The sequence below is a fragment of the Atractosteus spatula genome, chromosome 4 (genome assembly GCF_055471065.1).
Source record: "Atractosteus spatula isolate fAtrSpa1 chromosome 4, fAtrSpa1.hap1, whole genome shotgun sequence".
Taxonomy (NCBI): domain Eukaryota; kingdom Metazoa; phylum Chordata; class Actinopteri; order Semionotiformes; family Lepisosteidae; genus Atractosteus; species Atractosteus spatula.
In genome coordinates, this window is record NC_142709.1 from 4,888,397 (window position 1) to 4,913,002 (window position 24,606).

The 24,606-nt window shown below is 37.6% G+C and overlaps 1 protein-coding gene across 7 annotated transcripts in view; it reads right to left on the minus strand.

The window, feature by feature from the left end:
- Positions 1-22,715, minus strand: part of dmd (dystrophin) — a 721,300-nt gene extending 698,585 nt beyond the window's left edge. For all 7 annotated transcript variants that reach the window (XM_088914984.1, XM_088914986.1, XM_088914981.1 and 4 more), the window contains exon 1: positions 22,517-22,715. In XM_088914984.1, coding sequence (XP_088771110.1) covers positions 22,517-22,586 — 70 coding nt within the window. In that variant the 5' untranslated portion in view covers positions 22,587-22,715. The remainder of the gene's footprint in view (positions 1-22,516) is intronic.
- Between the last annotated feature and the right edge of the window lie 1,891 nt (positions 22,716-24,606).

The window sequence follows — 24,606 nt, forward strand, 5'->3', positions numbered from 1 at the left end:
GAAAGCACAGGGGACAAGACGAGGCCATGCTCAGGACACGACTCTAGTCCATCGCAAGGCACACAACATGCATACAAGCAAATGGAGTACAATCTGGAGACACCAATTAGCCTTGCTAGGCTTCGTAATACAGGTGAAATCAAGTGCTTGCCGAAAACAATCATAACTGCATATATTATGATTCATAAAATGAATCGAGATTGTGCAAATCTTAAAATATTCATTCTCAAAGTTAAAAATATGGAATTAACTGCTCCTTTTAATTCATTTTCTTTAGGTTTCTGTTACAGAATAGAGAAAGATTTTAAAAAACGCTAATTCAGAATTAATTTAAATGTTTTAATCAGAGTAGAAAACATTCCTGGAGCTCACCAGTCTCAGCAATGTAACACTGAGACAAAGAAACTTAAGATGAGACAGAACCTCAGAACTGCTTCTGTCATAGTAAAATTCAGAAACCTCTGTCTTTCTGAAACTCATTCTCTGCGAAAGGGAGAGAACTGCACTTCACCACTGACAGCTGAGCTGCTCTGTACAAACTGGATTCACTGTTTACTGTCATTCAGAAGCGAGAGGCCCTGGCACTGGATTGAGTCAGGCACAGTACCAACAAAGTGTCATTAGAGCCTGCTATCATCTGTTAACGCACTTCAATCCAGTGCTCAACACTTCCTAAACCTCTGGATCTGCCAGTTTAATTAGATTTCACTTAAGACTTACTTTATTGCTAGAACAAAAATACCAGTTCTATTCCATCATATACAATTTCCATAGGCCCTTCTGGAAACATCATTCTGCTGCTTGCCTCCTAAGCTCCTGGCAAATGAGTAAGATGGACCTACTGTACAGTAAGTAGGAATTATTCCTCTCAATGTGACCTTTCTAATGTTCTTTTTATTTAGCTGTTGGTATGTACAGTAATTCAACATAATAACAGCATAATATAAAGTAACATTAAGTAAAGCTATTTAAAGCCAGAGAAATGGAGAGGAACAACTGTAAAAAAACTGCAAACACTGTTTCCACAGGGGCTGTATAGAGTAAAACTGCAGTTTTTTCCACCAGTAATGTGATGTCTATTTCTCTTTGTGATTCGACTTTGAATCTGCAACAAAATCAGTTAGCCCTACATCACAGTGAAAGCTGTTTCATATCTTAAGAAATGCGACAACATACGTGGATACTAAATGAATTGTACTGCGACAAAAAAAAGTTTAGTACATTTCAGAGCATTACAAACAAGCAGGTTCTGAGCAAAACAATGGAAAACAAAGAGAGAGAGGAACCAGTGTAACGGCCAAATCAATTGTTTTATCACTAATGCCGGTTAACAAAAACAAAAATGCAGCACATTCTATAGACAGGAATGTCAAACATTTAATAAGCCACAATAGCACCACACTGTGAATTAGGACACTTCTAAGTTACTTTCTATTTTCTCTTGTTAATACACTATTGTTCCGTGGTATTGAAATTATTTCAAGAGTACAGAGGGTAAGCTTTTGTCGTTTTCTTTCTCAAATCATATCAGATGGCATTGTGCCACCAAATAACTGTGTGAGCATGGGTGTAAAAGATCTTGCTCCATCTCACAGAAGATGGCATCCTACCTGATATAGACCAGCTTTCCTTCAATAACAGATTTTAAATTACTGTACCATAATATGTTAGTGAAACAAAAAAATATTGTCAAAGGAAAGGTCTAACTTCCCTCCCAAAAATTCATCATCAATCCCACTTTACGATACATTTAATACACTTAACTGACTTCTGACATTAGTACTGTAGAACAGAATGGATATTTGTCTGGTTGTTGATTTTTTTTCTAAAATGCAACAAGAGTCTGGAGAAGGTGAAGACTGTGAAGATTAGTGGTTTCAGAGATGGAAACCGAATTAGCTGTACCTAGTATGCTACCCAAGGCAAGCTGGAAGTGATCTCTTTAAAACTTTGGGCAGCACTCAGGCCCAAGTCCTGACTGCATTTCCTATGAGAATGTTCAATGAATGAAGATCTTATACGGGCCAGGATACGGCCTTGTCTATAATGCTCACACACAGAACAGAAATGAATTAAATCTCATTGGAAACAGCCAGGTCTGGAAACATCACTGGTGGTTGAGTTTGGAGGGGTGGGGAAGGGGAAGGGAATCTTCATATTTTTAGGAAGACAATATTTATAACTGGAATATTTCAGAATTATAACTGGGAATATTTCAGGAGTCCAATTTATACTCTAGGCCCACAAACAGTATGGGCAGCTGGTTTATCATCAGAGAATGATATAGGAGGGATATGTTAAATGCTTAAAATAGCCCTGAATAAACAGCCCTAGTACCTCTATTTCAATCACTAGGCTGCATTATACTGAACATGTTGAGCTGATAAAGCACCAAATGTTAAAATCTATATTGAGCATTGTTTACACAGTGCAAGTTAGGCCTAGTGTTTCATTCAAACCATCTCTACAAAGAAAGGGAGATTTCTACAAAGAAACCAGTGTTCATGTTATTAATCTGATGTGGAGCCTTCAGCAGACATTCATGCTGAAAATGAAGTGCAGGCCAAATGCAGTTCCTTATCTCATCCTCTTTCTAATCAGGGAGTGTGGAAGAAACACACATGCTTAGACTGCAATCAAAACCATGAGTATACTGTACATAAATAGCCTTAGCATTCATTCCAAATCACTAGCCCTTAAAGACACAAAACATGCTACTTTTCTGGACTAGCTATTCATAATCATAACACTTCATGAGGATAACAGCTATGACAGAGCAGCACATTTTCAAAGATACAGTACATAGTATCAGCTGTCAGACATACGTAAATATTGTCTTTGGGACACCATCTTATCTGGTAAAATTGACAGAATGGTTTAAAAACAGTTTCAATTACTCTAAAAATCTTGCAGACTCAGGTCTTTTGTGCGTCTGTAGACTGTGCTTCAAAATAACTGTCACATGTTGGAAAAGTAATCATAAAAATTAAAAACATATCTTCAAATCAGTATTACTTCACTCTATATTCTCTATATAGGACTAGTTCCAAATGCAGAAGTGGAAATGTTTTGCTTCTCTTTTCCAGGCATATAGAGCAATTCCCTACTCCTGCTCAAAGGAGTACAGTACATGCATGTTAAATATCACAAAATGAACCAAGAGCATCGACTGTATATCCAGTCAGTGTACCGTATATAATATAATAAATGTTTAAAAATACTAAATTCTACTATATTACTTGGAAACACAGAAGTTGACACTGCACAAGCATTTCAGTTGAAAAAGGTTTCTGTCTCAGCCTTTATCCATACAAGCCTCAGGCTCAAGCAATATGATAATATTCTTTTCTAGTCTATTCTATTACACTTCTGTAGAGTTTCCCTCTTTTCCTTAATCTGACCATTTCATTAAACTATTATCCCATGTTTTTTTAAGAAAAAGAAAATACCCTATATTCCCACAGTTTCTGTTAACAGTAAGTGAAACATTTAATACAGTATTAGGTTTCACTTATTTAAAGTCAATTAAAGAGGTGTATTAAAGAGAAAGCAACCATGAATGCAGGTTAAGGTGCATGTGTGGACTGAAACTCATTTTATAAAAGAAAATGGGATTTACAATGAATGTTATCTAAAACAGCTGATGGAAAACCTAGGGAGACCTCAGCCCTATCACAGAGCTGTGCAGGAGTCATAAAGCTTTACATGACAACTCACACACTGCACTAGGTATAATAATGCTTTATGGCTTATTTTCACTGAAAACATATATTTAAGGTACTCTGACACATTAAACTGAACCAAATGCTGCTTGTCTAAACAGCAGCTGTAGTCTGTTGGCTTAAGTCCCAGATAATATTATCTTGCAAAAGCGACCAACCTTAATTCAATACAGAAGGTGTCTGTATTCCAGACCAACAGGGAGCGGTACTCAGATAGCTGTGATACATATACAGCTTTATTTGGGGAAAAATGGCAGATGAATTTATGGAGCAGCATTTTGCGAACAATGCAAGTGAATAAAAAAAAATACTGGAGAATACAATCACACTGTGAAACACACATTCTTTAATTACCTACGCAAAACAAGTTAATGAATGTCTTTCAACAACTGACTGGAACACAATAAGCAGTTCTGGAAAACAGACATTTACTGATTTAGGCTAGCGTGAATGAAGGTCAGGTTTCATGCAATTCTCAAATCTACTGCTGCTACAGGCGAGATGTTCGGCTGCAATTAACAGATTCTGTGGCAAGCCCAACGTAAAGTTCCAACGGAACAGAGCACAGAAACCGACAGAACAGAAAATGCCAACTTCATTGGCAGTCTATTTGCAGTCTATTGGCATATATGAAAACAAATCATGGCAAATGACATTCCAATTCAAATAAAAAGCCACTAAGACCAATTACAATAAAAAAAACATCTCTGTCAAACTGAATAAGACATTCAAAACGAGTTTACAACATGGATATTTTCTGGATGTAAAACCAAATCTAACAGCACAACTCTTGCTGACCCCATACCGTATAGGTTAATGTGATTTTCACAGTATTTATTTGCCCATTAAAAATCCATCTTGAAGGACATCACAAGCTGTACAGTATTATACTGTATTAGGCAGCATTCAGGGAGGTCCGTAGCTATGATCTCCAAACACAGAGGACCCATTCAAAATCCAATGTTTGTCAATAAATTAATCTTCATAAAAATATCCTCAAACAATGACATAGTTTCCAGTAAAGGATACTGACTTAAATGAAGTCTATTGTAGATTTTACTGGGTGAAAGCTGTATTATTGCTTAAAAGAAGAGACTAGAGGAAATTTACTGAGCATTATTCTTATTATGATGGACTGCTGTACAAATGAATATGCAAAATTTTAGCCACAATAATGTGACAAAGGTCATGTTTTCTGTGCATAGAATAGTTGTTAGTTTATTCCATTACTGGAGGTCATCAACAACAGTATTTAATATTAGATGGCCCATGGGCTTCCTGCTTCCTGCATACTCTAGCCAGGCAAATGTGTTTGTTGGGATTCTGTGGCTCACCTATCTTGAGTGATTCAGATTGATTGAGGCTTCCACACTAAACATGCTACATACAATACAGTACTATCATGGAAGTACTGCAGCATTGTTGAGCAAGCCAGCAGTGTGGAGTAGAAATAAGTTAAGCTCTAAACTCATAACAGAAATGTTGTGGGTTCATATTACAGGCAGCACACTGCTGTTGCACCCTTGTGCAAAGTACATCACTCATTTTGCTTCAGTAAAATGCCCAGCTGCATGAATAAATACTAACGATCGTCGATTTCAATAAAAAAGTGTTAGATAAATACGTCAACAAAAAATAACGAGGATGATGAAACCTGCCAGCTATGCAAAACGAGACAGAAGATGCAGCAACATCTTCTAATTGTTAAATAGAGAATGAAATCAGACTTGACTATTTGCTTGATTTTTTTCATTGTATGGTGTTTTGACATAAACAGTAGTTACCGATTTTTTAACTTGTTAATCCTGAATTTATAAAGGAAAACGTTATTAAGACAGCATTGTACAGTACAGTATGTACAGGGAAGTATCCACCAAATTATTTAAACAGTTGTATTAATTAAATACAGCTGAGATAATAATACATTTTAAGTTTTAAAAATATAAAAATTCTGACGTGATGCCAAATATTTTTTAGTAAATAAAGACTCTAGATAGCATAAGAATTTGTACTGTAGGATTATGAGCAGAGGCAGAAGTTGAGGTGAACACTACATTTTTGCACATCTTGGTAGGCTGTACCCGCTCATAGCACAACTCAATTATTTTAAGACTACTTTTTGTGTAAATGTGTTAATAGTGCACACTGTTTCGTAGCAGAAAATATTGTTTTGTGCTTCAAAATAATGAAGCAAGATACATATTTTGAAATACCTTGCTAGGTACAGTAGGTTCATTGCAATAGTTAGCAGCTGCAACTCACAGCTGGCAGCCCACTGCAGCTCAGCAGGTGTGAGCCTGGTCAGTACCTGGATGGGACACATCCTGGGAAAAACTAAGGCTGCTGCTGGAAGAGGTGTTAGTGGGGCCAGCAGGGGGCGCTCACCCTGCCGTCTGTATGCATCCTAATGCCCCAGTATAGTGATGGGGACACTATACTATAAAAAGGTGCCATCATTCGGATGAGACTTGAAACTGAGGTCCTGACTCTCTGTGGTCATTAAAAATCCCGGAACGTTTCTCAAGAAGAGTAGGGGTGTAATCCCATCATCCTGCCAAAAAGTTTTCCATTGGCCTTTACCAATCATGTCCTCCTAATAATCTCCATCTCTGAACCGCAATGAGCGTACTGGTGCACTCTGGCTGCCGTCACATCATCCAGGTGAAGCCACACACTAGTGGTGGTGGAGGGGATCCCCATTACCTGTAAAGTGCTTTGTCCAGAAAAGAGCTATATACATTTAAGGAATTATTTAAATGAAATCAAAAGAGGGAGGTTTAAGCATTGTCAGTGGAGAAGTCTAACGCTAATTAGAAAGTTATTTCACTGAGTTTATTATTCTTACTTGTGAAAAAAAGAACCTTAAGGTTTAATTTGAGGTTTATACAAAACAAATGCTAATATAAAAGCATTCAGCCACTTATCTTAAAGGAACCTACTTATAAAAGTGTAAAATAAGCAAGAATGAACGACCCCCATCCTGTCCACATAAACGTGTTCAAACGTTATATTTTAAACACTAATATTTCTAGTTTAATATTGCTGCAAACCCATTATGAGTCAGAACTCACATAGAAACGTACACACCAGTCAACAAAATGCATTAAAGCCTTTTATTGTAGGGCTAACAATCTCATTTGTAGTATTTCTTTTACTGCAAAAGATACTCTTAAGATAAGGAAGATAAAAGCTTTCCTCCAAAATTAAATCAGACTTGCATCAGCTCACATTTGATCTTATGGCATGAAACATAAACAGGAGCTCTCAGTTCTGCCTTAAAAGCAGATGCATTATCGGTATATTCTCTTTAGTACACAGTGCAAAATGGATTAACACATAGACTAGGTCTAGACCCTTCAGAACTGTAAAAGGCATTAATGTGACCCACAATTAAATTTTCAAGAAAAAAATTCAAGCATTGCAATCATCACAAAATGGGCTTAATTGACTTTGAAAACAAAAGCACAAGAAAATGACTGTGCCTCACTCAACGTTCAGTAAAGTGATGATATTGGTACAAATGGGGGGGTTACAGAAATGGTTAATCTCAGGAATTGACCGAGCAGTTTAGTCAATAAGTAAAATAAATATTCATAACCTCTTGCTTGTAAGTGATTTCCAGAATATACCCGAGTGGTTGGTATAATTGGAGGCACGTGAATTCTTTATCCTCTGGCTCAGCTTTATTGAAAGGAGTAATAATCCAGGCACACTTGGTTAAAACAAATATCCATTACAATGACAAAACACAAACTACACTACACACACAAAACATTCAACAAACAAGTTACTATATTTACAGTATTTACAAACAAGGCGTTTCAGACATCTCTCCCAGAAAACCCCAGACCACTACCAAGCATTGACCTCTTAATATGCCTAAAGAGGCCACATACGAGATGAGCTGCCGTCTAACTAAATACAACACAACCTGTAGTTAAATCTCTCTGCACCCCGAATGCCACAAAATAGAGCCCTGTCCATAAAAATGCACCCTAATCAGGAAAGACTTTTCTAACTGAGGTATCTTTTACCCAGGAAGTCTAAGTTCCCTAAAACACAGAATAGCAGGCTCTTTCTAGCAAGGTTTCATTACTATTATTATTCAAATACTTAGCTGCAGTCAAGTTTGGTTTGGATGATCATGAAGTAGGAGCTCTCGCCTGGCGCAAGCTTCAAGTTCCAGACTCTTGTCTCTCATTTCCTTCCTGCCTACCCCTACTTTCTTCTCCTTTCTTCCTCTTCTTCATGTTCTTAACGTGATCTTACTGTATATCGTGTGTTTCTGTACTCTTTATTGACAGTCATTAACCCACATCTTACCTAGGTATGTCAAGGTAAACTTTACAATGGTTTCTGATCAAGGGACCCCCCCCCCAGGCCAAAGCAAACACCCTCTCTGTTTTGAAGCTAGAAGTGTTTACCCTTCCAAGTGTCCCAAACTTAATTTACAATCTAACAGACACTTCTCAGCCACCTAAAGCTGTAACAGCATAAACAGACGTTCTTGAAGGTGAGACAACAGCAGTTCAACAGAGTCGCTCTAGGGGCTTGCAGGCTGATGGCGACATCCGTAAGGGGGGCACCACTCCCTGAATTGATGCTCCATTTAGCAGAGCTTGCAGCATCTATCTCAAAAAACACATGGTTTGTCTGCAGGTCAGTCGGAGGAGCTCTGACCTCATTTTCCTTGTGTGGGTAAACAAGGACTAATGGGACTGTAGAATAGGTAATGGGCTATGATGGGACTACATCTGTTCCTTTCCTCTGTGTGGAAGACGGAGGCGCCCCGGGATATTGGACGGAGCTTATTAACGAAAGCGGTGCCCCTGGACTGAACCCTTGGTGTCGTCGGCTACATGTATCCTACAGTACATACTGGGTTCACTATCTATAACAGTAGGTGAGCGGAAGAAAAAAAAACAGACTCCGATCTTGCTTTCACACCTCTGTTATAAATTCCATTGATCAATAAAAAGGTTGAATCACAAATTTGGATGTTATAGTTACAGAGTGAGCATATACAGGGATTTCCCCTTGTGCACAGATGGCTAAGTTATATTCTGGAATTCCGAAAGGACATTCCCAGTACCACTCTGAAATAACTACTGTATATGTGCTGGGATGTTATTATGCTTAGCAAAGCTAAACATGAGCAGTCATACTGGCCAGCTTTAATCTTTAGATTATTTTCTGTTCTTTTAAAGTCTTCTATTTATAGGGCAACAGAGGGAAAAACAAAACAAAATTAAAGCCTGTACAAAAAAATCCTGCCACTGGCTATTTTGCTTTTTTTCATATCAAAGTAAAAGAAATTAGTACTCTTCACATGGAGAACAGAAGGGGGAGTGGAGCATTTCCACTAGGAAAAAAAAACTGCTGTTGTGGGTTTTGAACATGAAAATATAGAGGAAATCCATTTCTAGTGACAATTTTTAATTAAGCAGAACATTAATCTTGTATTTAACTAAAGCTTTGCTGAATTTAATGCAGATTTTCTCTTCAATCTCATATTTGACATGATAGAATGGCACTATAATGGAAACCTTTCCTTGTTAAGAGAAAGGGGAAGACTCCTTGTAACAACAAAAAACTGACTCACTCACTCAAACACTCAATTCCCCGTCTGTTCATAATCCTGTCTGGCAATTAGTGATATTCGCTGTTCGTAGCTGGCTGTAACAATTCTTCTGACAAGGAAACGGCCTTTGCAATCTTCAAGTTGGCACATTTAGCAGTTAACAGAGACCCTGAATGTGCCAGAGATCCCTTCAACATAGACTTCTCAGTCAGTATAATCAGGTGACTACAGTTTCAAAAGAACATTTGAAACTAGAATATGAAGAGCCTAGGAATACATTTCTCAAGGAGCTCACTGGAAGCACAGTCGGAACACAGTGTCTAATTGATACGTTGCAAACAAGGGGAGGCCATCTGAGTCTAATGGCCAAGGAAAGTTAAATGTAAATATTATACTACTGCTAAGGTCTGTTTTATTGCAGTTCTGTCGTGAATATTCTTTGTATTCCTTGATATTAGTCTTTCATTTCATTAATGTAATTTGAGTTCATGGGTTTGAAACAATTAGTGTACTATTTCAATATTAAGCCCTACAGAAGGAGGATTTAAAGAGGAGGGAGACTGACGAAGCTGATCTCAGAGTCCTTAACGGAAGGGTGGAGAACGCAGTGAACAGCTGTTCTGGTCTGATACCCTTTACACAGGTGGATTTTCACATCATGGCATCTGCTAAAAAGATTACTAAGAGCATATGATGGAACAGGAGTGGGGCTTTTGAAACTCAGCAGCAGAAAAGACAGCTGCCTAACCAGGAATGAGCGAGGGAAGATGTGAGTCTTCCGTCTGCAAATGCCAAGAAAGCACTGGAAAATGAAAATTGCAATAAATGTCATGGTTAGAAGATGCAATATCAATTCAGTTAAAATTTGAAAAAAAAACACACCTGCACAGATAAAGTAAAATAAAACTTTGGACAGAAGGGTGCTCTCTTTGGTGGGCCTTCCCATACTTTTAGACCAAACTACAAAAAAGTGTCTCTATCAGAGGACAGAGCTCAAAAGTGGTGAGGACCTCTTGAGAGTTTTCATCTAGTACATTTTAGAGAGTACATAGATTCATCTGTGCACACCAGCAAACCATTTCAGTATCCCTTTCAATCCTGTGGCTGAAAACTAGACAACCAGTATTTGTGTTTTAAGTCCACCAAAGTGCGACCAGTTCTTCTTAATTTGCAGTAAAAAGAAATATATTTGCTTGGTATAAGGTCTTAATACAACTCTGTAATGCTCTGTATAGCTGTAAGGGTTATATACAGCACCCATCATATGATTCACCATTTTTCATCACGATGCCATCCTCTAACCCCCAATCACAGAAACATGTGGTACTGTATCTGGTAGAGTTAGGCATTTAAGAAGCCCTTCAAAATCAGACTGTGCACCAAGTTTACATATTAAACTTAGTATCTTGACAACTGCAAAGCATTTATGCATTTCCTATGTCCACTCTAATTACTTTTCTTATGTGTGTATAATGGTTTAATCACAACATGTATTAGAACCAATTCTAAAAATTCTACAGTTACCTGACAGCACACTTGTATTAGTGATCATAAAGCTGAACCAAAACAATCCTAAGAAAAACAAGGGTTATAACATTCTGACTTTATACCTCTGACATGATTTGAGGAATATTTGACATACTGTATAAACACAGTTTGCAAAATGCTAGTTTTTACAGAAGGATGCAAAATGTCTCAAGAAAACAGCTGGTGGAAAAACATGTGCCAGAATCTAACTGCTACAGTTTGTATTTTGGAGAAAAAGTGAGAAGGAGCTGGTGAAATCCTTTTAAATATGATTTATTTATCGAGCCTAGAAAATGCAAATTACACATCATCAATCTTTGATTGATGAAACTAGTTTTGCTAGCATGACCAATTCAGTCAAACGCAAACGGACTGAGCCCCTTTTGTAAGATGTTTACTTGCACTGTTCCAATAGAAGCTCAGTTTATTTGAACATTTTTAAGCCAATCATGGAAAACCACAATGTACAGTATGGCACAAGATATTCTGAGTAAAAGAGCATTATTCAAGCTCCAGTTGGTGTATTTCTTATTAGGTTTCGGAGGCCAGCCTTTTTGTTCCAGAGCTACTGAATAAAAACAAACGCCTGTCTCCCATTGCAAATCAATATTGTACAAAAATATCCTTGTGCTTTTTTGTCTTTTTTATCGCATCAGTACATCACTTGAAGAAATCTATTCTTCTATGCTCTAATGCTTAATTAGCTTGAAAAAATATTCAGTCCTGTGGTTCAAAAAGATTTGTGAAAATAGGAGAGCCGTGGTCACTAGGATTTGAGCAAACACCATGATACAGCCAAATGTCTCATAACTGGCTGTTATTATTGACAATTTATTAGTCACATAAGAGAGCACTGGGCACTAACGAAAGCCAATTCCCACAAATAACTGAATCAGTTTACTGTTTACCACCAACTGAACACACCTAATGTGAACAAAAGCGATGCATGCTGGCTGTCCGTAAAACAAGGCTTTCGTCTTAATTTTAACATTTAAACAAGTAATTCAGATGGCAGCTGAGCTTTCCTGTAGCAACAGTTCACGACAAAAGCTGTAACTAAAGAATCAGCAAAGTACATTTGCATTTTTCACCTGTTATCTGAACTGATTACATGGACAACATACTTGGTATAATTTCCCCACTTCTAGACCACAGCAAACTGCAGACATCGTTTCTGTTTGCACGATACAGTTTCTTGATGAAAAATAAGGTAGGCAGTGAGAGCATGGAGAACACTGCTTTCAGAATAAAATTCCATCTCATAGTTAACTAAAATATATAAACTGTATACTGTAAATAAATCTAACCACCATACTGGCCAAATGTTTCCTGACCTTCCTAGGCAGAATATGCATAAATGTTAGATAAATGTTAGATTTTAAAACAACTTGGACATGTGATTGTAGCATAAGGTTTTTACTTGTATCTGTTTGATTTGGATACTTCCACACAATTCACACAGTGGAGAAAACCTTAGTGACCCAAACTCATTTAAAAGGCCCAGTTTCGTTTCCTATGGTAATCTTGTGCTTGTCTAAGCGTTCAGTTTCTTGAATCTCATCAGAATGCAGAGCTCTGGCAAATACACAAGGTTGGAAAAGCTAAACTTTCAGCAATTACCTGAAACTGCAAGTGAAACAGCTCTTTAAACAACTTGTCTCTCGACATTATTTGATATAGACACATACTGTAGAAGACACACATATAATCAGAGGTATAAATTGCGAAATGTGAAAGAAATACTGGAAATGTCTTTTGCCTCCCACTGCATTCTTGTAACATCTTAGTACCATCAAAAAAAAGATATAACATTACCCTGGGGCTTCTCTGTGCACAACATGTAGAAATTGTATTGGCTTATTATTTATACAGGTGTTAGGAGTTCAGACCAGAAACCAAATGGAAGATATCCATATGCAATGGTGCAAATCTGAGGCACACACTGGCCTGAGCAGATACTTCTATTTCCTCATCCAACTTTTAAGCTAATCCAAAATAAAAAGCACTGTGACAACTTTCTTTGTGATACTGATGTCAAACCAGGATGTTCTACAGACATCGGATTCTAACAGCAAACAAAACTCGCAAATATTCATGCAAAATCCACAAGTACTTTTAAAGCCAAAGGATAAATACTACACCAGTCACCGCCAGTGCCAGTAATGGTGGAACTACCCTGTACCCTTTGCCAAACCACAGAAGCCAAGTGTGCCGTACCCAGGTAACAGTCAGAAATGAAGACACGAAAATCCATTCGTTACAATACATTGCTGAAACAACATCACTTGCGTTAACACTGAGAAAACTATTATTGTTAGACATAACTGAAAATTGAATTAAGCTGACAAATAAGTATATGTGGCTTTTTTTCATTTGGCAAAGTTATCACAATATTATTAGAAGCAGTTTAGTTTAAAGGTTGTAGCAATTTGACATAAGCATAACATACTGTAACATAAATATAAACATGCTGTGTATATATTATAAGAAAACTGTAGATTATATGGATAACGTTTAAAATATGCACATCATAATACTTTCTTATTCAAAGTTTAAAAGTCTTTTTAGCTTAAAACAGCTTAAGTCAGTGGTCATGGTGATCCTAAATACATTTGTGATGAGTAGCAAAATGAGTACTACCAATCTGAAAACCAATAAAAACAATAGAGACTATTACTACATAAGGTGAATATTAGTTCAAATACAGTGAATTCACAGAGGCATAACTACAGATGGGTCTGGTTGGACCATGGGCAAAAGTTAACCCTCATTTTTAATGAAGTATGTTGTATTTAAACTCAGGCTTTATTCCAAAGCACATGCGATGGTTCTTTCCTTTAATTGGGTAATTATATAGCAGGTTTTTTTATTGTGAAACAAAGTAACTGTTATTGTGTGTTCTGTTTCCTTTGCAATGACAAGTAAACAAAAGCTGTTGTCAGTAAATTGTAGAATATTTTTTATTTGATTTTGTTTTAAAATACAGAAACCAGAGGAAGAGCACACAACAATAAAACCCAGTAACGAAGATACAGTACCAGATGAATCACCATCAACATCCGAGGTAACCAATATCAATCCAGCAGAATCTTGAAATCTACTAATCTAACATTCGTAAAGTCGGATATTCACGATTCAGTATGGACATTGCAGTCTTGGATGAACGAAGAGCAGAGCAGACTCCTAACTGCAGATTTCCAAGGCTAGTCTGGAGAGTTAGTGAATCTCTTCCTGCCCCTGGCCCGAGTAGCCACTTCCCAGCACCCGCACCTCAAACAAGCGTGCTCTTGTTTCTGCATGGTAGTGAACATTCCAGGTTCTGCGTCAGCAGTGCGGGGAACGACAGGCTGGAGACGACTGTACAGGCTCTCTGACAGTTTTACTGTCCGTTTCATTACAGTGGGTTGTGCTAATGATAGAGGCAGAGAGAGAAAACGTGGACATCCACTGGATACAAAGCCAATTTACAGTATTAGTACTTTATCATATAAGGGAAGGCTACTTACTGTATATCTTTTACCCATACATACTATGTACTGTTTTTCATAGGAGATTATACAATGGTATGTGGATGGACTTGGTGATAATACAAATTTGGCTATTAGAGACGGTTCTCTCCACCAAACCTTCATGAGTGTCGAGACCTTACTGTATCATAACTACTTTGTATCCACAGGTAATGCTGAGTTACTGTAGGTAAGGAAACTCTCAGCTGTCTTTCAGATTTATCCCTCACAGATGAACCAGTTACACAGCCAAAATTACAGGCATTTCAACATAATTTGTGGCAAATCCAAAAGTTTTTTCTTCATGCTGGTGCAAAAAATACTGGCTGAAAATACAGCAGAAAATGCAGTTTACTGTAAAGCATGTAGTCCTTTCTCTGATTGCCAGGACATTTATTAAAACTGATGTTAAAGATGGGAGGTATGTGAGTCAGGGCTGCTTAAAACACAAACCAAACAAAACACATGCCCTTGCACTGGAAAAACCTGAGGCTTCCAGAAAAAGTCATTTGTACCTTTGGCAGTGGTAAGGGAAATATTTTAAATCAAGTAATCTTTAATCTGGAGGAGTCATGAATACATTATATGAATATTGTATCTGATAATCGGATGTTCTGCACAAAAGAGAAGAGATTCCTAAAGGGATCAGGGAGAAAACCAAGAAACTCTAAAATTAAGGAAATATTTTGGTGTTGTTTATACCCCGCAGGAAAGATAACAGTGAAATGCAAACACATCTTGAAAATCTCCCAAAGAATGCAACTCTCATGAGCTTGAATGTTCATAACTTGGAATTCAAGACAGTTTCATTACAGGAGCTGCGATGTTTACAGAATATCAAATGTAAATTACATAATGGATTCTGTGCAACTTCTGGTGATAAATGTGAGAGTCTGTCAAATTGGGAGTTTGTCACAATTTGCATCACATACTGTATATACAATATCACAATAAAAGAAAGAGCCACTGGACCTGTTGACACAGCTGAATAAATGTACAAAGGATTTCTGCAAAGAATATGAATGTACTGGAAGTTCTTGAATTATACCGTGAATAACACATTTGATTTAGCTGATTGAGCATCAGTGTTGTCTGGAATGAAAGGAGGAATTCCTGCAATTTTAAAATGCATACAGTATATCGCTGCGCTGCTCACATGCATCTCATTTCTGATTATTATCCCTGCACAACATCTGAAGGATCGACAAGTGCAGCCAATTTATTGAAACCCTCTCTACACCGGGTCATGATAGAAATCGATAAGCGTTCGTTTTTTTGTATCCTGAATCAGTTGCATCCTGATCAACAATGCCCCATACTTTGCAACTCTCCATATTATTCTTGGGTCCAGTCAAAATACTGTATCTGTTTAAACTGCTATGTTTCCTTGATACCATGAGACACAGCTTGTAGACAAAAAAAGTTACTGTACATACAGTAAATACAGTGCAACCAGTAGCTGTGTGTGGTCTTCTTCAGGTTAGCAGCAGCATTCCTCCAAGACAGAGTAGTGATTTTCACTGTACTGTGATCTGGCCTTAAATCCACTTAGTTTGGAGCCTTAAAAGCTAAGCAAGTTATAAACCTACTCAGACATTTTGAAATGGAAAATAAAATTATCCAATGTGTCAAAAGGCTTCCAGTGTTCCTAAAAGTAGACTTAAAAAATATCCACAGAGAAACATGTGGCTAACACTTTAAAATTTTTCTGTATTCTGTATTACAGATTACTAGAGCAAAATTAACAGCACACCTGCAAATGTTCCTAATAAAAATTAAGCAGAGATTTTCCAACTCTGTAGTCTCTTCTTGGCGACACTCGCTTTGCTGCAGATGAACATCCATGTGTTCTTGGTCAAACAGCCCTGAGTCAGACATTCTGTACCAGCAATAGAGAACGAATAGTATTGCTTTGCTCAATGAATCCTTTTCAAACCTGATTTAAAAAAAAAACATCGAAGGTAATATTTTAGTTGCTATTATTATCTCACAGGATTCAATTTGAAATCCAGTACTTTAACATATACTTTCAGGCAATTGCTGGGTCCACATACTGTGCTCACAAAGTTTCCTGCCTTAAATTGAGAGTAAAAGCTGGACTTCAAGATAACCGCTGTCTTAGCAGTTTTCAAGAACTCCACAATACTGACTTGCGCCTGTGATGACTGCATCTCAATCCTGATGAAGAGATTTTTTATTTCCTGCGTCCTGTGAATGAAATAAAATCGAAAATGACCAAAATCATCATATCAAGTTACTGACTTCTACAAAACGAGATGAGGTTTCATGAATATTGTGGATCATTAGATACAAAATGGGATACGTAGAAGTGTGATTTACATAACCCAGGAGTCAGTAATGCTTGGTGAAAGCCCATTATAATGAAATCTCCTGATACAGAGGCGGTTTTTGAGCCTGAAGAAGATCACATGCCTCTACAATGTGCACAGCTGGCATGCAATTAGGCTTACTTGTATTAAAATTGAGCTTATTCAAATCGCTGAAATATTCCTTTGTTTAGAACAGGGTATGTTTTTCCTTGAATCAACTTCCAAAAAAGCATTCTACTCTAATAATAGTTCTATTTCAAACCTAACACCACTACCGAGCTAACATATTTCCTCTAATGAAATATTGTTTCTGATACTAGGATTCTGCCATTTGCTTTTTAATTTTTACCATTTGAAAATTAAATTTCAAGGAAGGCTTAACTGTAGTGGTAATGATATTTATGAATATTTTCCATGTATCAATGCATTTTAAAGCAGTCATTCATATGAAAGATGGTTCTATCACTGTCATCCTTAGATTTCCAACAGTGTCAGTGCACTGAAGAGCAATTCTGACGTTTTAGACTGGGTTTTCTCTCGTGTCTCTGCACCTGAAACAGCCCAGGATTTTGAGTCGTGCAGCAAATGTCTTCGCATGTTAAACTCTATGACCACCCTGTTGCCACCCTGAGTTGCACCTGGGTTTGCAGAGCATCCAACAAACTGTATGTCATACCGTCAGTACATTTTTACCAGGCATTTCACTTCTTCAAACAGCAGTCACCCAGAGCATTCAGTAATGAATGTTACAAGAAGAACACATTTTTAAAAGTTAGAATTGAGAGGGCAAAGGCCATTGGAATGTACTGTTTCAGTGCAAAGAAGCCTCGCAGAAGGCAGAAAAAAATGTTTTGATAAGTTAAGAGCCTGTTAAAATTCTCTTTAGGTTTCTTGGTGAACAGAAAGACCATTCAATCCAAAGTGCTAGGGAGTAACGAGCTCACGCATTCCACCATCCTTACAGCTTGTCTTTACTCAAACAGATGTTTCAGATGTTTTCATTGCAACCAGCGTGTAAATCGATTCGTCTGCTTCTGAAGTCTGAAACGCTACCTTCCATCTTGCAGAACTCTTCTGCACTACAGGAGGCTGAATGGAAAGGGCTGTTAAATCGGGAGTTTGCGTCACAAAAACATAATAATTATATGTGGGTAAAACCTGGTGCTAAGTGCAGTATATTTAGTAAAAAAAAAATATTTCAATTTATAACATGAGAATGTAAAATAAGAATGTCTAATCCTTAGTGGATTAAAAATATAAATGTACTGGAATGAAATGAAGATCAAAAGCAAAAAATACAGCAAAAAAATCTTAAATGTTTTATAGGTATTATGTGCTGTCTCTGTGGATTTCCACTGTTTCTACAGTAAGTGTGCTACTATATTATCACCCTACTCCCCATCTCCCAACCTTCGCTCCTCTAATTCTGGTCTCCTAACTGTCCTCCAAGCCCGTCTACACTCTATGGGTGACAGGGCCTTCTCCTGTTATGCTCCCAAGCTCTGGAACTCTCTCCTCAAGGATATCAGAGAGTCACCTGCTCTAAACTCCTTCAAATCCAGTCTCAAAACCTTCTTTATAAGGTTCCATTCTTTACCCCTCTGCTCCTACTGTATTTAGTACCACCATCTACTATCTCCTCTGCATATTCTCATCGTGTTTGTCTTGTGTATTTTTTATTTTTTATTGCTGTTGTTGCCCTTGGCATTCTGTAAAGCACTTTGAGAAGCCACCTTTATAGGCGCTATATAAAATAAAGATTATTATTATTATTATTATTATTATACGCACAGGAAACAGCAAGGTGTAGCCTTATACAGTACCACATAGAGTACATGGAAAAAGTGTTTAGCTTTTCTCTTTGTTTCTCCTGCATGATTCTTGAAATACAACCCAAGGTAATGATTAAAATAATAGAACACTAGACTAAAGAAGCTTCCTTGCTCCACAGAATGTTGATTAACCAGTGTTTTGGCATCTGAGTGAACACTACACTGATGGTGATTCCTCATTTAGTGAGGCACTTCGACATCAGTAAGACTGGACCAGGAAACTCTTCACGCCTTCTGGTCCAGATGAGAACCATTAATGAAAAAAAGACTTAATTGAATAATTAGAATTACAAAGCACAGCACATACAATACAGAAAAAAAACATAAAAGCATTAAACAGGGAAGTACTGATTATTTGGAGCTACATGGCAAGACTAATAAATCAGATAAACCACAAAGTATTCACATTGCTCAGTTCTGCCAGAGACAGAAACAGTAAATGATTAATACAGTACTTCAAGACTGTCTCTTCTTCAAGAAAAGGGATTCTTTCTGTCCAGTTTGTTTTAATAAACAATAAGTGTATTACAAAAATGACAGTTCGTATAAAAATAGAGAGGAAATAAATAGTTTTATGTGAGACTATCATAGCAGATCATAAAGGCCAAATGTGTGAAACAGTCTAACTGTAATTCCCAGCCTTCACAAAGCCTAGATCTCTACAACAATATAATTTAATCATTCTAATTAATCAAACTCTGATGAGCATGGATGGTTTCGTACTTCATACTAAACACTTATGATTCTGTAGAATTTGGGACAAAGAATCAAAATGAAATTTCAAAAGCTTATAGGACACAACTACACATACCTTATATTTCACAGAGATATAAATACATTCAGAAGATATATGTATTTTACATACAGTACTTAAAAACAGCACATGTGCCACTTAACATTAATTTTACATCTTGCAGTGATCATTTGTCTAATATTTATATGCCGAGTATAAATTCAGAGGCTGGGTAGTCCTCTTGTGAGAGGCATTATAATTGATGACCTAATTCATTACACACTTCATTTTACATGCATCTGATTTTTAAGAATGATTTGAAAAAAGTAAGTGAGAGGTAAAGAAGACAAAAAATGGAGTGAAAACAGGTGGTATTTCTCTGACACGCATGTTGTTAAAAACATGGAGCTGTAAATTAGAGCTTAACTTCAAAGCCTTTTTTAAAAAACACCTGCAATCTAAGCACTTTGGTCAAAATCAACTCTTTTTGTATATCAGAGTTTAAAAAAGATACCACAAACTCAAATCAAAACACTCACAAAGGTTTTCTTTTCCCTCAGTGCAGAGTAGATGAAAATTGCTATACTACAGTTTAGATTCACACAGCATATTTCAGAAGAATAAATAACTAGGGCTCAATCTGTCATCCCTGGTATTGAAGGTACAGTATCAAGATTATTTAACATCTTTGAAGAATAACATGCTCTTTTTAAGGCAAGGTGTTCTCCATGCAGCAAAGCTATTTCTTGAAACTTCTTCTCTGGATGTATCAGGGCATGCAAGGACTGGTTATATACAGTAGATTTAAATGTATTATTTATGATTGTTTTATTGCTTTACAGTATATGCAAAATCTTTGTATGGCTATGTTTGAAAAAAACAAATATGTTAATGCTTTTATTAGTTTATCAGAGCTCAATAATGGCTTGTTTTTTATTAGCTTGCCCATTTGTAACCTTAAATCTGCCATAAATGGGGCTATACCATGAATACTAGATAAAACCCCATGGCCTGTGGCTGTTTAACTTGCTAGCTACTGTAAAGTATGTGCATGACGGTCAGTATTGGTCCCATGACTATTTCCATTTTTGCTTGCAGTGAAAAAGAGGTTTTTGGCTGCACATCACAAGGTCTGCTTGAGCAGTGTATCTCTCCTTAAGTCAGGTCAGCAAGAGAGAGGCATGATAAGATCAATTTATACATGACAGCGTACATCATCACAAATCGTACAACAAAGTACAATCCTGACATGTAACCCAATTGCACCAGTCAGTAGGTGAGTGGAAAAATTATACAATCTACTGTAATGCTACCATTCCAGCATAACTTATTGAAGTACTGTAGGTTATAAAACATAGGGAGTCTATGTTCTTCTCCCAAACATACAGTAGAATGACAACTCTACTGCCAGATTTCTAAAGAAAAAATAATAAAAACTAGAAATCAAACATATTCTCCCCATTACAAATGAATTGGCCAAGCAGTCTATCCATTCTTAAATGTCTGTATCCAATTCAGGGTCGCAGGGGAGCCGAGGCCTGTCCCAGCAAGCAACGGGCGCAAGGCAGGATACACCCGGGAAGGGACGCCAGTCCATCACAGGACAGACACAGACAGAATGACGCACACATTCTGTCCAGATATATTAATATCATCTTGTGTGTGACATGGCAAATTATACAGTAAATTTGTCTCCTCCACTTAAACTACAGTAAAAGAGATCACAAATGTTTGTTCAGACCATCAATCTGCATAGCTTTTATTCGGCTCTGCACCAAACAAGCCCTAGTTGTGCGAAGTATGCTGCAAGTAAGGAGACTCAACACAGAAGCCAAAGTGATTCAATGTTAGACCATTAATACAAATTCCTCTAGAGGCTTACTGTACATCCATGTTGTTCTATTGCATCCTGACTTGAAATAGTTGAGGAAATAGCACAGTGGTATAGTGGATACTCAGATGATCTCTGCAATACATTCAGTGCCTCTGTGGCTTTTTTAATCTGTATTCATACAGTATGAGCAAGATGTATGCCTATAGCTTGCTACTGTATAATGCAAGTATAGACGAACCATGACATATTATATAAACCAAGACAAACTACAGTGTGCATGGCATCTCACACCTCAAGAGATGAATGAGAAAGAGAAAAACATCATCCATGCTCCACAGCTCTTGTTGGTACTGATTACTGCATACTTTGAATCACTCTTTTGACATTCATGCAGCATCATCTTAGGTGTTTTGTTATTAATACATTTGTATCAAACAATACCCTTACATACAGTACAAAAAGTTTATGATCAACACAAAGTTAAAATATAACAAAACAATCAAATAAATATTTTAAGTATTACTGTATCATGAGCTCCAGTAATTTATCATTCATTCAAGATTAAAGCCAATTCAAAATCACGAACTGCGAGTCTACAGTATGGCAAGACAGTATGTGGCATTATGTAAGGTATATATATACTGTATTAAAGCGCGTATTATTATTTAAACAAAAGTTGTTTCTGGAGCTTTGTAGCCCATGTGTGTCGCATCGCACAGCGGGTTTCCAAACCTGGATCACTGTAACTTCACACTAGGGGAAAACTACAGAAATGTTGCTATTTACGGGTTTGGGTGGATTGTCCTAATTCAATCATAGCAGAAATAGTCTCAATCTTCCCAGTTAATGGTTTCAATTATTAATCAATTAAGAGCGAAAAGCGCAGAACCATTCTCGTAAATTAGTAGGTCTTAAACTTTGCCGCCCCGTTATCTCCAACTACTGTAAATAAAAACTCGCCCTCCCACATTGCAGCGAGGGAGATGTGACTTGCGTGTCCTTGAATTGAGCACCTGTATTAATATTCTCAAATATTTCTTTTTCAGTGCACATGGCGTAATAAGTAAACACATTCAATGTGTTGCTAATAATAGCTACTACAAATGCCTGAATACACACAGGCGTTTTGCGAACTGCAATCTCTCCAAATGTCACCGCAAATCGGCTAAATAGTTGCCACTTGTTGCAGTTAGGGGGGAAAAAAACTCTTCAGATCGACGAAGCGAAATAAATTACAGTACCTTTTCACACTCAACTGCGTACACAGAGACGACATTGCAAAACGCAAAAGGGGATTAACGAAACGTTCATCGAAATTGAACTTTAATAGAAAAAAAATGTCGAGAAGTAATTGGAAGGCCAACGTTATAAGCAATAAATCGAGGCAAGTATCTGCTTTATCTGCCTCCAACTCCCGCTTACATAGCCTAAATTCTAAAGTTTCTTCTTACCAGTTCTGGTCCTGATTAATCCACTGAACTCATCCTCGACCGGCTCTTCTGGACGCCCAGCTTCAGCCATGACAAACTTCTGATTTTACAATATTCCTGTGCAAACCCTCTGAAACTAAACGGAGACAGCAAGGAGAACCCCAGATACAAGCACAGAAACTGCAGGCAGTCGAAACTGGAGCTCGGCTCAGTGCCTAAAATGCAACACGCCCGGAGCTCGGAAGCTCAGAAGCAAAAAGAGGACGAGACTGACTGACAGCCGAGCAGGAAAAGAAGCTGTCAAAGGGGCCAGATTAAGAGGAACAGGTGCCGATCCATCCTCGCCTCAAAATAGAGCAGTGAGCACGGGTGTAGACAAGCACGCCACAGCTGGGGACAAATTCAGATTCTGACACCCCGATCCATTTCCGAACTTCAAAAAAACTTTGTAAGTGTGGGGGATCCAGGCTCAGCTACCTACTGTACCAAATCCTACACGAACAGGGCAAGCGATTTTTGACGTGAGCAATTACTGTACGTTTGGCTGTGCGTCTGTCAGTTTGGCTGGACGAGACTGGTTTAGGATGGGTTAACGCGTCTCTCAATGAAAAGCGTGAAATCATTCAGTCTAATGTGCACTGTGCTAATTTACTGTAACACTGAAGTATTATGCAGAAGTATTACAATTATTTACATTTAAAGCTCTCGGTTTCTCTGTCTACCACCCTGCTTTTACCTACCACTTAGCCTACGAAACAGTGGAGCGGTCTATTAGGAAAGGGGAGCTCGGTTCCAACAAATATCACAGGATGCACAGTAGCGCTCGTGTTTCTGTGGTGTGATAAGCAAGAGACATGTCGAGAAACTAATAACAGCATGCTTTTCATCGACATTCCCGCCGATGCAAACAAATGGCAACAGATCACAAATCAGGCCATATATTTTTGAAGTAAACTAAGCAAATATTGTACATTAGTCGTGACAGATGCAAGGTTCCAAAACCCCGGTCGTTTTTAAGGACATTATCACTCACAATATTTCCTTTCTTCTGAAGAAATCGTTTAAACAAAACGACGATGGCATATTAAAACATCGACAGAAAGGAAATGTACTGTAGGTGGATATTTAATAACAAAGAGACAGTCAGTCTTACTTTTACTCAGCCCATCAAAAGCCAATAACTTTTCCTCTCACACTCGAGCCACGTGGTTGTCGTCACCTGATTTAAATGACGTCATGCCTCAAGAGCTTCATGTCGCGTCTCTGCGAGGGCTGTGGTAAGGGACTAACAGGTGATATCCTAGGACAGCTTACCCGCTGAAGGTGGAGGTTTGTTCAAACATTACAGTCCCAGAGGGGGCGCCAAACCTGGGAAATCTGCTGAATTCATAAAGCTAACACAAGACAACGTGGCTGTATAACCGTATGAGAGCTTCGTAGCTTAAAAAAATTGTTAGTCCTGTAACTGTTAAATAAGCATATCATGTAGTTAAGTTCATAATAATAAAAATACTGTAACATTCAACATTCAGATATTCATTAATTATATACGACTAAAGCACAAACTAAACATAAAACTAGTCTTTCATTAAGCACCTCAAGGCAACTCAAGGCAAAACTTGAGTTGGCAAAACTCTTGCCAACTCAAGGGAAAACACCAAAGTACCTGATAACCAGTATGCCTTTTTTGTTTTTACAGTCAAATGTATGAAGCATCAGGCATTAGTTAGCAATCATTTCAAAAGTCTTTGAGTTTCCTCTCCTTGGCAAAGGAAATAAATGGTAATAAGACCAGCTGGCTTCACTTGAATATCCTCTGCTCAGTGCAGATCTCACTCCATTTCAAAGCCTGGTTTGAGAGACAGGAGAGTTCAGAGTGTTGCTCTCTGCTCTCCACAAGAATGTCAGTTTTCCACCACCCGCTACACAGAACAAGGGCTTTCTCTGTAGTCTTAAAACTGAGGTTAAAATGCAGTTTATATCTCTAGAAAATTCCAAAAAGGAAAGCAGGAGATGTTGCAGGCAACTAGTAAAGCCAAGGCAGTTGTCACATACAGTAATCAATGGACTTAATTTCCTTTCTCTTTGTTTATTGCTGAAAACTATTCACT